General features: G+C 23.6%; 1 protein-coding gene across 1 annotated transcript; it reads right to left on the bottom strand.

Moving 5' to 3' along the window:
• Positions 1-503: 503 nt before the first annotated feature.
• On the bottom strand, positions 504-16484 carry LOC112599492 (suppressor of tumorigenicity 7 protein homolog). Its single transcript, XM_025346414.1, has 11 exons — positions 16048-16484; positions 14450-14532; positions 10465-10579; positions 8137-8307; positions 7832-8065; positions 7126-7223; positions 2720-2910; positions 1818-1920; positions 1226-1469; positions 1011-1150; positions 504-907 (listed from the first exon to the last, which is right to left on the bottom strand). Exons 1-11 carry the CDS (start codon positions 16166-16168, stop codon positions 812-814), a joined length of 1596 nt encoding a protein of 531 aa, XP_025202199.1. The 5' UTR covers positions 16169-16484; the 3' UTR covers positions 504-811.
• Between the last annotated feature and the right edge of the window lie 556 nt (positions 16485-17040).

Below are 17040 nucleotides of genomic sequence, written 5' to 3'. Positions count from 1 at the left end.
ATGCAATATGTAATTATCTAATCAAAACATCTATTTCTAAAGAGGAAAAATCTAAATTTTTAACTTTCTACACTATTTGTACTAAACATACCTTTCTTTGCCCATAATTTTGACTATGATACTATTTCCACTTAGCCATGTTTACTGTGTATCAAAGTATTGCTTTCCTTAATAATCTTTGAATTATTGTTCCAGATTATACTCATAATATTCTGTGTTTGAAAAGTAGTATTTATGGAAAAATTATAATGTATGTGTCATCAGCTTACTTTTGGGATAGAAAGGAACAACACTTCATCCTAATACTTAACCAATAACCATAGTGAGACCAATTTTTTAAAATTTAATATAGATCAGTAGCTATAACATATAATTTTTAAATGTCATTTTGAGTAAATAAAAATAAAAATAATTTTCATAATATGAATTATGATCATGTATTAAAGTTGAGTTTTTTTTTTTTACAAATACTTAAAAGCAATTTCACCTCTATTAAAAATAAACACAATAGCTAAATTTAAGTTTACAATTCATATATTAATATTTGGACAGTTGTTTGTTCAGTATTATTTTTCATCACTTGTGCTTGATCCATGGATAGGACTCAGTTTGACCAATACTTATTTTAAACTTGGCTTCGATTTGACTAGTTCCATTTTAATATTAATTTAAAACTGGTATTATATAAAAAGATAATACTATGATCATAAATTACAATGTCAGATCGTTGTGCTCTCCTTTGTTAAATATATACATTATACATATAATATTTACAAAGAAATAAATAATAATTTACTAAATATAAATCAGATCAAATGTTTGAGAGGATATCCATAACATTATTTGGAAGCATTGTCTCCAAACGATCAAGACAATAGTTTACTGGCACAATAATCCACATGCCTATCTATAAAATAAAAATGACAATTTTTAGTAAAATATTTATATGTTACTTGAATTATTAGTTATTAACTTTAATCTGTATTAAACTGAGTGCAATATTAACTTACAATATAAACAAGATTGCCTGTGAACTGTGGATGGAGATATATCAGCAGAGCAAGTAATGCTGAAAAGGAACTTAGACCAGCGGTAAAATGAATAAAGAATGGCAAATCTTTCTTCGGAAAAACACTTACTTTGTGAAAAGCTATAAAAACAAAATTATATAAGCAATAGTAAAAACAAAGAAAATATCAAACATTATAGGTACTGAATGAATTACTTGGCAATAGTTCTCTGTCGGCTAACTCAGTACATGTTGGATAAGGATGAAATAAATATCCTTTTTCTAAAGGATATGGAATTTGGTTAAATGCACTTTCCCATGTTTCATTAAGAACGGTTAATGCTCCTTTTATCCGTTTCCAGTGTGCCAAGTGAAAAAATGCATATGCTACAGCTTCTGAATCTCCTCTTTTCAGTATGTGTTCAGGTGGAAAAATATATGATTTCATTTCCAGTAAATACTGAAAAATTAAAAGTTATATAATCATAAATGAATGCATTGAGTTATTTTGGTTCATAAAAAACTTATAAAATTAATGTTTTTATAAAAATGTTAACATTTGAAAAAATAAATTTAATTGAAAAAGTATTTTTCTTACTAAAATATTGATATTTCTTTAGACTAAATTTTTTGTATTGAATAATTAATTTAAAAATAAGATATAATACATTAATCTTTAAAATTTAAATATAATTAATAATAAATAGGTTTTAGATGTGTAATTGGGAAATAGTATCAATAGTACTCTAACATCGCATAATTTATAATCAATTAAAATATTGAGATTATTTAAATTCTTTAAATATACTTTTGGAACATGTGGATTAAATTCTACAGCTCGGTGAATAGCTTCAAGTGCCACTTCTTCTGCTTGAGAAAGTCCTTTTTTCAATGTATTTTCTACATTATATCTGTAATTTATCAAATTTCTGTTATGTTGTAAAGAAAATAAATATAAAAAATAAAATAATAATAATAACTTTTATGCAAATTAAATCCAATACAATACAATATACAAAAAAATAATGTTCATGCATTTTAGTTAAAATTTTATATTTTATGGCAGTAATGAATACTTATTTTAATTAATTGTTTTATTGTAACACTTATTTTGTATAATTTTATTTGAAAATCTGATGACGTGTGTGTGGTTCATTTGTAAATATTAATCTAGATTATAGTTCAATAGATAACTTGAAATTCAAGAAAGAAGTCGACTTTGGAAAATATCAATATTCCTCATGTAAATCTATTTTAACGTAATATTAAAAAGTTTGTTGCTAACAATGTAATAAATGTTATTAGTTTTTATTAATTATTCTGACATGTAAAATAAACAATGCAGGTTTTAAATAATATTATTTATATGAATTTATCATTTATAAACAATACAACATAACTTATATCTCATGGATATCAATAACTAGTAAATATAATTGGTATGTTTGTGTTTAAATATTATAAACATAATATTCTTTTTTAAAGATATTATCAATTAAGTCAAATCTACTGAGCACTACTAAGATAATACAACAATATTAGGTATTTAAATTTTAAGTTATACTACAGTATATTTACAGCAATACAAGCTTGTTTAACTAATTATCAATATCAAACAAAATGACAAAAATACATGCATGGACTTGAATAAACCTGAAATTTTCTATGCAAAGAATATAATTAATATAATCATATCAATAATAAATTTACTTGTCAGCGATAACACGGATTTTTAACAATGCAGAAGTATAACAGATGACCGCCGATTTAGGTAGATTTATATCATCGTATTTGGCTAGTACCGATTGTACGTCGGCATATGACTGCGTTTCTAATAGTACTTCTATTAAATTTTCGTGAACATTAAGTATGTTCATTATTGGAGGCATTTCCTTGCTTAACTGTTAATAATAAATCCTTTCATAAATAAAGGTACACGCACAAACACCCCACACACATACTAGATACATACAAGATTCATTTTTTTTATGGATTCATTAGGACATTATGATAAAGAGAAAGTTCCATATTGATTAACAAATCAATAATATATTTTAAGTTTTAAGTAAATTATTGGACTTTCCTTCAGCCATCAATACAAAATTATAACTTGAATTTAAAATGTAGAATTTAGAAGTGCATAAAAAATTAATAAAATAATTTGACTTAATAACCTAAACAACGCAAATCATTATTTAAATTATTCTTGTTAATTTATTTATCCTATGAAAAATTTCAATTGAATATTCAATTAGTTAAAAAATTTAAATTTATGAAATTAAAAAATCAAGTATACCATTTTATAATTTTAATATCAAAAGATACTAAAACATCACATTGATTTCAAAATTAATGTATTTAATTTAATTAATTTAAGTTTTATTATTTTTTGATGTATACAAGTTGGTTGATTAAAAATTGAACATTCAAATATCATAATATATTTACTTAATAGTTAGTTTTTAAAGCACTATTCTTGTGGAAATAATAGTACTAAGTTATTGATAATATTCATTTATTTTTCTTATCAAAATTATTTATAGTAAAGGCTATTTCTATTGTCTACTACTAGAGTAATGACTACATGGCTGGAAGACAGGTATAATTTTTCTTATTAAATTTCATCTAAATAATTTCAATTCTATTTTACGATTATGTAAATATCAATTAGTCGAGCATTAACTACAATGTTACAATTATGTTATGATACTATAGTGGCGTGCCAAATGGAGTAATATGTTTGATGCAAAGGAATATTTATTTTGAAAGTATATGAAAGTTTAGCTATACCTAAATAGTTAAATTTATGTAGTTTATGTTATGGTTAAATGCAATGTATGTGTAATTTTGTCATAAATCTTATGTCAAAGATAATGCACAGTGATAGTAATGCAGTATATGAGTAATATATATGTTATCTATGTAGATTTTGATCATTAACTTAATTATACATAATATATAACTTTTAAACACATCATTGTTATTGTTTCAATATGATATATAATATAATATGAAATTGAAATAGTTAGACAAAATAGAACTATTATTGACATATTATTAATATTTATAAATGCACATTAAGCTATTAATTGATAGATTTACACTTACATTTATTTTATGATCATACAGAAAGGTTCAATGTATAAATATTTTAAATTTAAATCATTTTTGCAGCTTAAAATGGTTTAGTATTATAAAATTTATAACAAAATGCAATAGATTTTAGATAAATTATTCATATTATATAATTACAAAAAAAGTTAGATATTTATAAGTTATCCAAATTACCTTTTTCAAGCATCATGTTATTATTTTACTATTAAAATAATTAGCAGAACACATGGAATGAAAAATGTAATAATGCTTATTATGAAAATATGGTCTGATAGTATTAGTTAAATTGTTATTCGATCTTGTGTAGTTTTATATACTTAGAAAGAATAAAAAAAATATTAATTAATATGATTTCTGATAAATATTTATTACATTATTTTTTATCACAGTTAAAAAAAAGAACTTGTTAAAAAAAGAAATATAAGTTATGTACATTAATTAATCCTTTCAGATCCAAAGTACACTGTAGTGTACTATAAATATTAATAATTATGACAGCTAATTAAATTAAGATATATTCATGGTCATTGTCCTATTTTTAAGAAGAACTTGTGTAGAAATGGTAAAATAAGCTCAATATTAACTCATTACATTTCAAGTATTTTTTAAGATTATTTTATCACCAGAAAAAAAATGAATAATTTTGATAAGAACGATTCGGATTTTTATCATTTTTTTTTTTTTGTGTTTATCACGGACTAAGATATCTTAGTCTATAGTGCTTATAATATTTTTATGGTTTTGGTGATTTTTTTCTATGGTCAAACAGATTATAAATATAAAAAAAATATAATTTCTATCACTATCTAATGGCTGGTTCTTGGTTCATAATTTACAACTGTTGGAAATTGGAAACGAAGTACACTGTGGTGTATGCTAGGCCTTAACAACATACTTTCAGATTCGGAACGTTCCACGACAAAAATAGCTCTTTCATTTTTTATATGAGCAATAATTATTTTTTATTGTTTAAAATAATAAAATAATCTATGTGCACTAATAATTAACACTTATTGTTATGGAAACACGTTTATCTCTGATTATTGAAATATTATATTACGTGATATTTTATTACATTATAATAAGTTATTACATATTTTATATTCGTCATATTTTTAATTTTTATTGTTTGAAGTAACAAGTATAAACTAAATTTTGAGAGTCTATGATATTCTGGCTCTTTTGGGTGATGGTGATGTATTTGATATAAATTGTGAAGTTGACGAATTGAAAGATGATAATTGTTTTCCAATCGATTAACTTGATAAATTATTAGATAATTTTAATGATTTATACCCAGAGATTGAGCCTGATTTGGATGTTGAACCGGATTTTATAAATACAAACAAACGTGATATTAATTGGGCACAAAAACCATTTGAGTCACCTGATATTAATTTAGAAGATATAGATAGTGAGTATGTTGAAACGCTTAAAAACTCCTATACAATATTTTTTTGAGTATTTTGGGGATGATATTTTTTTCCAAGATAGCATTTAACACTAATTTGTACGCTACATAAAAATATTTAGATTTAAAGTTCAAACCCACCAACGAACACAAAATAAAAACTTTAATTGGTATACATATATTAATGGGATACCTGAAATATTCTCGAGTATGCATGTATTGGCAAAAAAAGATTTTTGGTACATTGATAGCTGATAATATGAGCCGAAATCATTTTTTAATTTTGAAAACCAATTTCCACGTTATTGATAATAATGATATACCACCTAGCAATAAGGATAAATTTATAAAAATTCGATCTCTATGCGATAATTTTTTGAAAAAATCTAACCTAATTTAACCACCGAATGAAATATTTGCGTAGATGAGCAAATGGTACCTTTGAAAGACAAATTGTGTATCAAACAATATGTAAAAAATAAGCCAATAATTCAAGATTTTTCTTTTTTGTGGAGAAAGTGGTTTGGCTTACAATTTGTATCTTTTTCAAGGATTTTTTGAATTAGACGCCAAAAATATTAAAACTTTTGGTTTCAGAAGCTCAGTTGATTTACATCTAATCAAAAATATAAAACCTAATTGTTATTTTTTATTTTTTGTTAATTATTTTTTGTCTTATGGACTTTTAGAACAATTATTAATTAATAAAACACGTGCTGTTGGTACAATTAGGAAGAGGAACATCATTTGAAATAATAACCAACCTAACTCATATATTTTATAACAAATGCGATGTTTATTTATACTTAGATAGAACAAGTAACTGTTTTGATAAATATCATACAAAGTAAAAATTATAATAAGGCATGTTTTTAATATTAATTATTAATAGTTTGGAAATTATTTAATTTTTAGGAATTTACCAAACTTAAAACTACAATTTTTTATTTTTGATTTTATTTAATTTTCATTTGTTTTAATTTTATTTTTATTTGTTTTTATGAACAAATAAATATTATTTTTATCATGTTTTTTAAAGCGGTAAAAATGTATGTTATATTTTACTAATTTTATGTATACATATTAATTTTTTTTTGTCATTAAAGGTTTAACTTTTAAGTATGTATACAATATATAAAAAAAATTGTGATAATGTTTTTAAAATGTTATAGGTACAAGTTGAAAATTGAAATTTGTCGAAAAATAGATTTCTGTTAACATTTTTTACTATATATAATTTAATTTAGTTTTTTTTTTAAATATATGAAAAAAATGACTGAAACAAAGACAACAATTTAAATATTAGGTATTTAAATCGAATCAGGAACCTTCACTTGTCATAATTTTGAATCTATTAGAAGTTTAAATGTGAAAAAAAACTTAAGAAATATAATTTCAATATCTTGTATGTTTAATAATACAAACATTTGAAATAATATTTAAAATAGCTATATCATCAATAATTAAATAAGGTCTTTTTTTAAATCAAATATTATTTGAAGAATTATTATTGTTAAGCATTCTAATGATAAATGAAAAAGTTAATTGTTAATAGAATATTTTTAATATCATTAAACTCCTGTTAACTTACGTCTCTAAACATTTTCACAGCTTCTTTTAGCTTCCTTAGTTTTCTACAACACATAGCTATACGTCTTTTGATATATATCAAAACATTTAAGTCTCGTCCTGAAAAATAAGTAAATAATATACCAAGTAATATCAATAAATTATTTAAATATTTTAATTTTATCAAATATTTTCAAGAATGGATAAATGCACTTATGATATTAATATTATGCTATCTGTGTTAATTAATAATTTATTAGTTTTTGTATTTAATTTCTGCTTATAGTAATATAATATTATCACATCATTCACTTCTACGTATTTAATAACTCATAAAATAATAAAAATATTCCTTAATTTTAACTGTCTTTAGCAATTTTAAATCAAAATACATATTATTATAGTTCAAGACTTGAAATCATCAATATTTTTTAACTTTTGTTTGTTAAAATTTAAAATGTCTTCTAACTAAACATGAAGCAAATATAACATAATATTATATTAATACTGATCGATTAATATATAACTTTTATAAGCATTACACAACATATTGATATAATGGTACAGTGATTTTATCTGAAGACAAATATATTTAATTTCAGGTTCATATACTTAACTTAAAGAAAAATAATATTGGAAATATTTTTAGTTGTTTTTTTTTATATCAATTATTAAATTATTTATCAAACTATGATTAATTACTGGATAAGAATTATAAAATAAATTACTGTGTTGCATTTCAATGTTAGAATCTAGATGATGAGATTTTTGTGTTCTTTTGTAGTTTGCTTCAGCTAATTTTAATGCTTTACGTAAAATTTTTTCAACTTTTAGCATAGTTGGTGCTTCCTCTTCAGCCAACATAATAAGAGCTGTGACACATTCTGCATTTTTTTCTAAAGCCAAATGTGCAGCTTTCACCCTTGCAGCTGGTACCCTTTCTCTCCATGCTGCTTGCATTACTTAATTAAAAATAAAGTATACGTGAGTTAAAGTAATTCATTCAATACTAAGTAAAATATATATTTTTTACTTTCATAATCAGGTTTTCCATTATCTGCATCACAAATGAAAAATGCTTGATGGTCTTGAGCTGATAAATTCATATCATAAAATGTCAAAGGTTCTCGTTTGGTACAATTGAAATATCTTGAATATTCTGCACCACGAAAAAGTCCTAAAGGATTTCTCCATACTTTGCATTCTAAAAAAAATAATAATTTAACAAAAGTTGATGTATTTATAAATAAAACACAATAGTTATAAAAATTAAATACTAAATCATGTGGTTCTGAATAATTTTATAAAAGCCAATATAGTTTATTACAAAATAAGACCAAGAACTAGTATCTATAACTCAATAGTTAAGAGTATGTAGAAATTGCCAGTATTGTCTCTATCTTACTAACAAAACATACAATATTGTATATTATTTTTGATATCACTTATAATACATATAAAAATAAAGATAAAATATAATATGATAAGCTAAATTCAAAAAATTTTTATCTTATCGTGAGAAACCTAAAATAGTTTTACAAATTAATATTTATTTCAATTGATATCCAGATGTAAAACTCAAAATGACTGATGGAACTTTCTAGCCCTGCCAACAAAATACTATCTAATAAGCTTAAAATGTTTAAATTACTAATATAACTTGATTTAATATAAGCCTTATATATTATTGCACAATAATAGGTAAAAAAAAGTGTATGCTTAATTTCAAAAATAAAAAAATCAATTGAAATTTCTGTCAGCACTTATGAAAAAACACGTGAATGTGTAAATAAAAAAATCAATGATAATAAAAACATTAATAATGTATAATGCAGTTAATGTAGGTATTATTATTTTTTTTTTGTTAATACATGGAACTAATAAGTCTCAAAAGGCATTACCAATAATATATGATAAATTTAATATTTTATATAATATTTTTTGTTGCTGGAACTTTAAAATCCTACCAGTCTACAAAGGGTAAGAGAGATGTTAGAGGGCTGTAAATATTTATATAGAAAAGTAGTATGTTTGTATAGGAAGTGTTGGAATTTTAAACAAAACACTCTTATGTAATTCATGAGAAAAATATTCATACAGTAACATAGCAAATGCTAAATAAACATTTTTATATTAATATAGCATATTTAACTTATATAGGACAAAGTATAGTATACATAGCCAATAGGATAGCTAGTTGTAGATTTTATTACACCTTGTAACAACATTGAATATTGTATCATCATTTTATATATATATATATATATATATGTTACGGTGAATGATGTAAATGTGGTAAAAGACGTCATTCCCCGGTAAATTACATCATTTACATAAAAATTGGTAAACGTTGTAAATGCAAACATTCCCCAGTTATTGTCGTCAATCACCAGTTTCATTAGAGAATGATGTTTAAAACTTTTATGTCGGTTTGAACGATCAGTGATAAGCGTGTAGGTACCGAATAAGCTTTGTTGGTTAAAAATATCATGACGGAAGTAGATAGATAAACAAAAATTCCAACTAGCAATAATGTCGACAACCCAAGTAATAATATGAGATAATCCTTTAGTTTATTGGTTAGTATCGACGGGCATATTATAGCGAGTTGTATTTGCTACAAATGTGTGTTAATATTATTTGTAAAAATTTGTGTACTAATTGTGGTACTAAAAAATGTGCTTGAAATGCAGTGAAAATGTTGTGCAGTTAAAAATGTCATGGTAACCAAAATTGTACAAATAAATAATTTGTAATATGCATGTGTTTTATTATTTTTAATTAACCTATTATCTCATTCAAATAAATGCTTAAAATAAAAAATGAAACATCCACCACCAACAATAAATCATTATTATAAATAGTACCTATAGTAAAAAAATCAGAGTATTATTTGAGATTTATCATCATTTACCACTAGTTTTGGTAAATTACATCAATGACCAGTGAAAGATGTACATTTGAATTTAAAATCTGGGTTTTTACATCATTTACCTACATAATCAAATCATTTTGATAAAAGACGTCAATCACCAGAGAATGACGACATTCACCAATCTTTATCTTTCACCGTAACATATATAAATTCAATTTTATTAACATATAGTGTTTTAGGTTTAAAAACAATCTAAGGAGATAATAATAGCTGGTGGTAAATAAAAAAACTTTGATAATTCTCAAGCATAACTAAGATAAATTGGTTATGAATACAAATGATGTTTAAATTTACTTTTATGAAATAATCTTGGTTTGAAAAAAAAAAAATTATAATGATTTATCATTATTTACTACGCTTGTTCCACTCATTTTTGTATTACGGTTTTTTTTTTTTAATTATTTGAAAATTTATATATATATATACCTGGTACTAGTTGATTATTATCATTTCCTCCACCAATCCATGGACTAATATAATTCAATGAAAACTGTTCAATAAATGATACTCCATATTTTTGGAAATATATCCATTCTAAAATCTGAAAATAGTAATTAATTGAGACATTTTCTAAATCAAAAATTTACATTAAATGAAAACATATAATAAATTATTAATGTCATTATTCATTATTAAAAAATGTCTACAGGACCAAATAGTTACATATTTATTAAAAATTAAGGGTTTTTAATAAATAAATAGATAACACACATATTATAACAATTAAAAATTAAGCGATATTTTAATTATCATAAAATTTCAGTAGAAGCAAATTAAATTTTGAATTAGAATTTTTAATCTTAAAAATTTTTATTTCATTGAAACTTGGACAATCTCTTATATGTATATAAATAATAAAATGTGGTTATTCATCAATTTTACTATAATTTGTTTTTTTTTCTTTCTTAGATTTTCATTTTTTTTTTTTTTTTTATCATAGCCTAATTTATTTTGTACCTATTTATATAATATTTTAAATTAAATATATTTATTTTTATTTTATTTTATAAATTATTGAATAGCAACAATATCCAAAAATAAGTAAAAATAAAAAGGTAGCGCTTTAAAATGGTTCTTTAAATGAATTGGTGCTCTAAAATTTATTGTAATAACAAAATCTACCTATTTAAAGAGGGAAAAAATGTTATTTAATTTTATGTGTCATTTGGAAATATGTATTACATTGTAACGTAAGTTTTTTTTATTTTAGATATAGTATATTTCACTATCTAAATTATATTATAATCAAAATTAGAAAAATAATTAATTTTGTTATTTAGGTACGTAAGTACTTGGAATTTTGAATATCCAGACCATACATTATACAGGAGACATATTTGAGTATAGTAGGGTGGGTAACTACGATTTTTAGCAGCAGTTGAAAGTACTGCATAGAGCTATTATAAAAACTTTAAGAAACAGAACATCTGATAATTGATTTTTCTTTTTGGTGCTTTCCAAACTTCAAATACCATAACACACCACTGTAACATAGATAAGATTTTGTTACAAATAAAAAGATTAGAATTACGTGTACTAAAAAAGTAATTAAACATGAAGCAAATATACACATAAATAAAAATGTAACATGTACAGTAACTTTAAAAATATAAACTAGATCCAATCAACAGTTCATCATATACGTAAACTATAGTAGCAGCAATTTTATTATTATTATTTCTTTGATAACAATAAATGCAATAAAAAAATATTTTCTCTGAATTAAAAAATATTATTTTCAATTTTTAAATATTTTACCATAATAACTTCTAATTAGTTATTGACTGACATATTAATCCTTATTTTTATTGCAAAAGCAATAGTTAATTAATTTATTAAAAATATATGGAAATAAACAAATTATAAGCAATAATAATAACCAAAAATGTTTTAATTCTTCAAGTATGCATTAACATGAAAAATAATATTTAGTCTAGTCTATAAAATCAATTTAATCTTAAATGTCCATATTGCAAACTCTCAAAATCATGCATAAACTCAGTAGAATATGAAAATGCATATAATTTCATTCTTTAGTTAAAAGTTATAAGTAAAGACTGGATTTTGGTATAACTAACATCTAAAAAAAAATGCAATTAAAATGTTAAAATGTGCACAATTATACAAGAACAAAATTTTCATTTTAAGCACTTAAAATTTTATTTTATATAATATTATTATTTATTAGTTGACATTAACTACGAAGTACCTATTATATTAAAATATAAAATTAAAAAAAAAAAAATGTAATATAAATTAAATTAAATAATAATTAACTGACAATAGATATGTATATATACTGACTTTACAATATTTGATTAAAATTTATAATCATTTAAATCTCCAAGATTTTTCCATAAAACTATGTCCAATTTTAGCATTTTAAATTAAATGATATCAAGTAATAAGTATTGACTATAAAATTATTGTATAAAACACGGGTTGACTATAGCTGCTGCAAATAGATTGTAATGCTGTATGTGTATATGTATTAATAATTAATCGACTATTATAGTACTTACAGTCATTATCTTAGTTACATCGTATTATATCGATATATATATAATTATATTATTAATTATAAAAGTCCAATACTTCATATAACAACATAATATATCAATAATAAAGTAGATAGATGATAATATAATATAGATTATACAGTAAAAATATTTGTACATAAGTACCCTTTAGTGTATTTTTATTAAAAAAAAAACCCCCATACGTTAAATTTTGTGCAAAATAAAACTTTCTTTAAACTAATTCACATCTCTTGATTTGGATTTGAAGTTTGTTACTATAGAATTTAGAACATGCCATAAAAATATGCAATTACACAGAAATCTAGTCTTTAGTTATAAATTATAAAAAAAGTTTGAATTTGAAATCAAATGCTTTTCTTTTATTCTTTTAAAATTCTTACAAAAAAAACGTTTTATATTTTATTTCTATTCTAATGGATAAATATAATTGTTGCCTTCTTTGTTTTTAGATATTTTGTGTTTAATTATTTGTAACACATTTGATACAACAGATTTAACACCAAATAGAGTAGATTAATCAACATTTTGTGTAACAGAATTTGATTTATAACAGAAGACAAAATCATGATTATTTATGATAAGAATCTACAAGAGTTTTACAAAATAATAACAATTTAGAAACTAATAACCGGGATAATTCTTTGTGTATGAAATATGAAATGATAGTTTTAGTAAAAGTTAAAAAGTCATTTTTGATATACAAGAATATTTTAAATTTGAACCATATACCTTTTTTTAATAACAGTTTGTCAAAATAGAGGAAAGTACATTTATCTTTCAACAAAAAATAATTAATTCTTAGAAACATCAATTAATTATTTTTTTTTTTAAATACATTTTAATTATTTTTTTAGTGCATTTTTAAAAGTAATATAATTTTACAACCAGCTTAAACAAAAATTACTTTTAAAAATAACATAAAATTGTAGAAGTATATAAAAATGTCACACTAAGACCATTATAAACTATGAAGTACTTTAATCCATTAACACGTTGACTGTGTATTAAATCAGCCACGCGTTTGAGTAAATATTAAAAGTAAATGATTTATTACTTGTTAAGTGTAGCTAAATGTGGTTTTATTATTATTTAGCGTGATTAAATGCATGTTTTAAAATATGTATTTTTACGCTGTTAAAAACATTTAAAAACTTTTTTCTTGGTACCAAAATTAGATTTGACAAAAAAAGTAACATGCACTGGGCGGGAACTGTCAAAAGACATACACAGTCAACGTGTTAAACCTATACTAAACATTACATTAAACTAATCTAAATTAAATGAAGAATTGCTTATGAAATCCAACTCTTTATTAATTGTAGGCATTTTTAACAGACTTCAAAAATAACTTTTATCATTTTTGGACCAATAAGTATGATATTTTTTCAATCAAAAAAGTACACTACCTAAGTAGTCTCATATAAATTTAATAAAAATCTGATTAAAACCTTTTTTATTACTAATAAAATTTTGAAATTATTTTTAACTAAAATATTCTTCATAAGTTGACTTATTTAATATATTTTAATGACCACTTACTTTTTATTTATTAATATATATCAATAATTAAGACTTTAAAAAATTACTTGAAATAACCTTTTTAAGGTATTTTTTTTACTTTTATAAAGTAAACATCATTTTTACAAATTATTATTCCATTGAAAAATATAACATCATTAATAAACATTATCAAAGAGTAATTCTTAAAACATTGAACAGAAAATATATCATAAACACAAATTTTAACTACAAATTACAATTGTAGATTCATAATTTTACTTTATATCTAATATTTAATATAATAATTAAATATTTGAAGATACTTAATTTGATATGTTAAGTAATATAAATATTAAAAAGTAATAACATACCATTATTAAAGCTGAGATGAATGATGAAGTAGCTGTCAGAGCAATATAAAATTTTGGTGTCAATGAATCCATAAAAACCGCCACTGTAAAGATATAAATCAAGATATAATTTAAGTTTTAAGATTAATTTAAAAGCAAAATAGTTTATATATCTAAATATTAATGTAAAAAATATAGAATGCAACTGAAATACTCATCATTAGGACCATAAATTTGTAGTAAAATGCATTTATTTTAGCTTAATATAAAATTTAGATTTTTTTAATATAAAGTTTGAATTATTACATAATTAAATTTTTTATTTTTGTAGCATATTTTGATTTTTATACATTTTTCTTTTTGTTTGATAAAATTATAATCTCTTCTTTAAAATTGCATTTGATAATAATTATAAACAATTTTTGTGAATTACTCTTTTTTACACATTTTATTTATTTTATCTAACAGAGGCTATATAACTGTAAATGGTCTAATTTGATATGCTTTTATAAAATAATTAGGATTATTAAGATATTAAAATTGTAGATTTCCAGAAAAGATAATTGGTGGATGTATAAAGCATAGGTATAATTAGATATGTATCTAGCAATAAAAATTATATTTTTAAAATTTATCAAACAAATAGATTTTTTTCTAAAATTATTTTCATATTGTGACTCTAATCACATCAATTGTAAAATTTAAATGGATACCCACCTGTTATCTTATCAAATGTTGTTTTTATTACGGCATTTATAAAAAGGAAGTAATCATAGTATAGTACAAAAGTTTTTGATAATTGTTATTTTGTTTATTGTCTACTACAATAAAATAACATAAAAACCATCATGATATACCTAGTCATATAACAATAATTATGCAGTAAGATATTATTTAAAATAAGCAGAATTGAGTCTAGTACTTTGTTTAATTCATACATAACTATTGTGGACTCAGTTACCCAGTTATGATGAATGTGAATAACAAAAGTGTGTGAAACCATAGATTAAATATACTAGTAATAAAATTAATAATAATATATTACTTAATATAGATAGTATATTTAATCTATAGTGAAACTGAGTACCCACAGGCTACTACGATAAGGCCTTCTGGTCTATGTATTGCACACCGGCCATAAGAGAAGGTTGACTAGTGGTCGATCGACAGTCTGAATTTACAGCATGGCGGAATAAGTCTAAACTTGTTGATTGACTCTCATCTCTTCTTTGATGTTAATATACTTTATAATAATTCATGTAATTATTGCTACAATATTGATTACATTCGTTTAATGAATGCATTAATAGTAATTTTGAGTTGTTGTTCTCAATAATAAATAAAATTATAAACCTACTGTGCTGTTGCTCGCTATAGTCAGGACGCAACATAACCATACAAAACATCGGGAGCAATTCAATTGGCTCACAAATCTAGATGGTTGATATTTTATCACTGAAATACCAATCAACTAATATAATACTGGCAGACATCTGATACGCATTGTCGATATCCTCATCTAGTGTCTACACCTACCATATTGAATCAAAAAGAGCTTAATCAGCCGCATCCCAAACGACTAGCACACCCATAACTTAAGATTGTGTGTTATCACTCACCTACGTCCCAGATAGCCTTTTTTCGTAGACACTCTCTGGTGTAGCACACGACCAAAATAATGGCCAGATACCACGCCCACCACAATTTCCTCCAGATCCAACCGATGAACGTCTTGACCATTTTCCTACGGACACACGGAGATGTGGATCAGCTTAGGTAACGTGCGACTGTGGCGGCGGTTTTACGGACATTACCGGTCGGCGGCCGTTGGCCGGTGAAAAATAACCGACCGGCGCGTTTGACGAACAGCAACGACAAGAAATGTATCGTTTAAACGGTAATCAACAACATGGAGTTGCGACTACTAAGACAGAGCCAAGTGACTAAGAAGAAACGATAAACGAATAGCAAAATCGCGGCACGTACAGGACTCTGTTTAGTGTTTAGTGTTTACTGTTGTCTGTTTATGTCGCTAGGCCGATCGATACAAGGCTTATCACTTATCAGCAAGCCGGCGGGACAGTATTCGACGCCGCCGTAATCCGTGAAACGTTTCGCCACTTACTAATTCTGCACCAAATAATGATGAAAAGCCGACAGCTGATAGACGATATTAGAAAAAAAGCCTCCCGTTGTACATGTAAAAAATAATAAAAATATATAAAATATAAATTATAGTAAATTAATTAAAAATTAAGATATATTATTTTATATTAAAATAATATTATTTCAAAATATAAAAATGTATTTATTCGGTTATATAAGATCTCTTTTTTATATTTCGACCAATTTATTTTAAAAAATTAGAAATATCTGCGGAATTGTCTTCATCAAAATATCGACTTAAAATGTACAATTGAACTTCAATTTTTTTTACTTGCTTTCATTTTATTCTGATTAATTTCTCTTACTTCAGCCAATGTCATTCTTGCCTTGTCTGTTCCAACTTCTTGACACATTTTTGTAAGCAATTTCTAAATACTGGGATGTTAAATGAGCCGACAATATGGGAAAACCGCTATTGTTCAATCCTTTACTAGAATGTTTAGTTC

The sequence above is a fragment of the Melanaphis sacchari genome, unplaced genomic scaffold, assembly GCF_002803265.2.
Source record: "Melanaphis sacchari strain LSU unplaced genomic scaffold, SCAv2.0 Contig51_pilon_pilon, whole genome shotgun sequence".
NCBI lineage: Eukaryota > Metazoa > Arthropoda > Insecta > Hemiptera > Aphididae > Melanaphis > Melanaphis sacchari.
Note: the sequence above shows the minus strand (reverse complement) of the source record. Positions and strands in the feature narration are given on the sequence as shown.

Bases quoted from the DNA above. Each gene is read 5' to 3' on its own strand.
- LOC112599492 (XM_025346414.1), bottom strand. From the start codon at position 16,168: ATGGTCAAGACGTTCATCGGTTGGATCTGGAGGAAATTGTGGTGGGCG. The intron at 8,066-8,136 runs GTAAAAAATATA...TTTTTAATTAAG, and splicing joins TGGAAAACCTGATTATGAAA to TAATGCAAGCAGCATGGAGA. The intron at 2,911-7,125 runs GTAAGTTAACAG...TATTATTAACAG, and splicing joins CTGTGAAAATGTTTAGAGAC to TTAAGCAAGGAAATGCCTCC.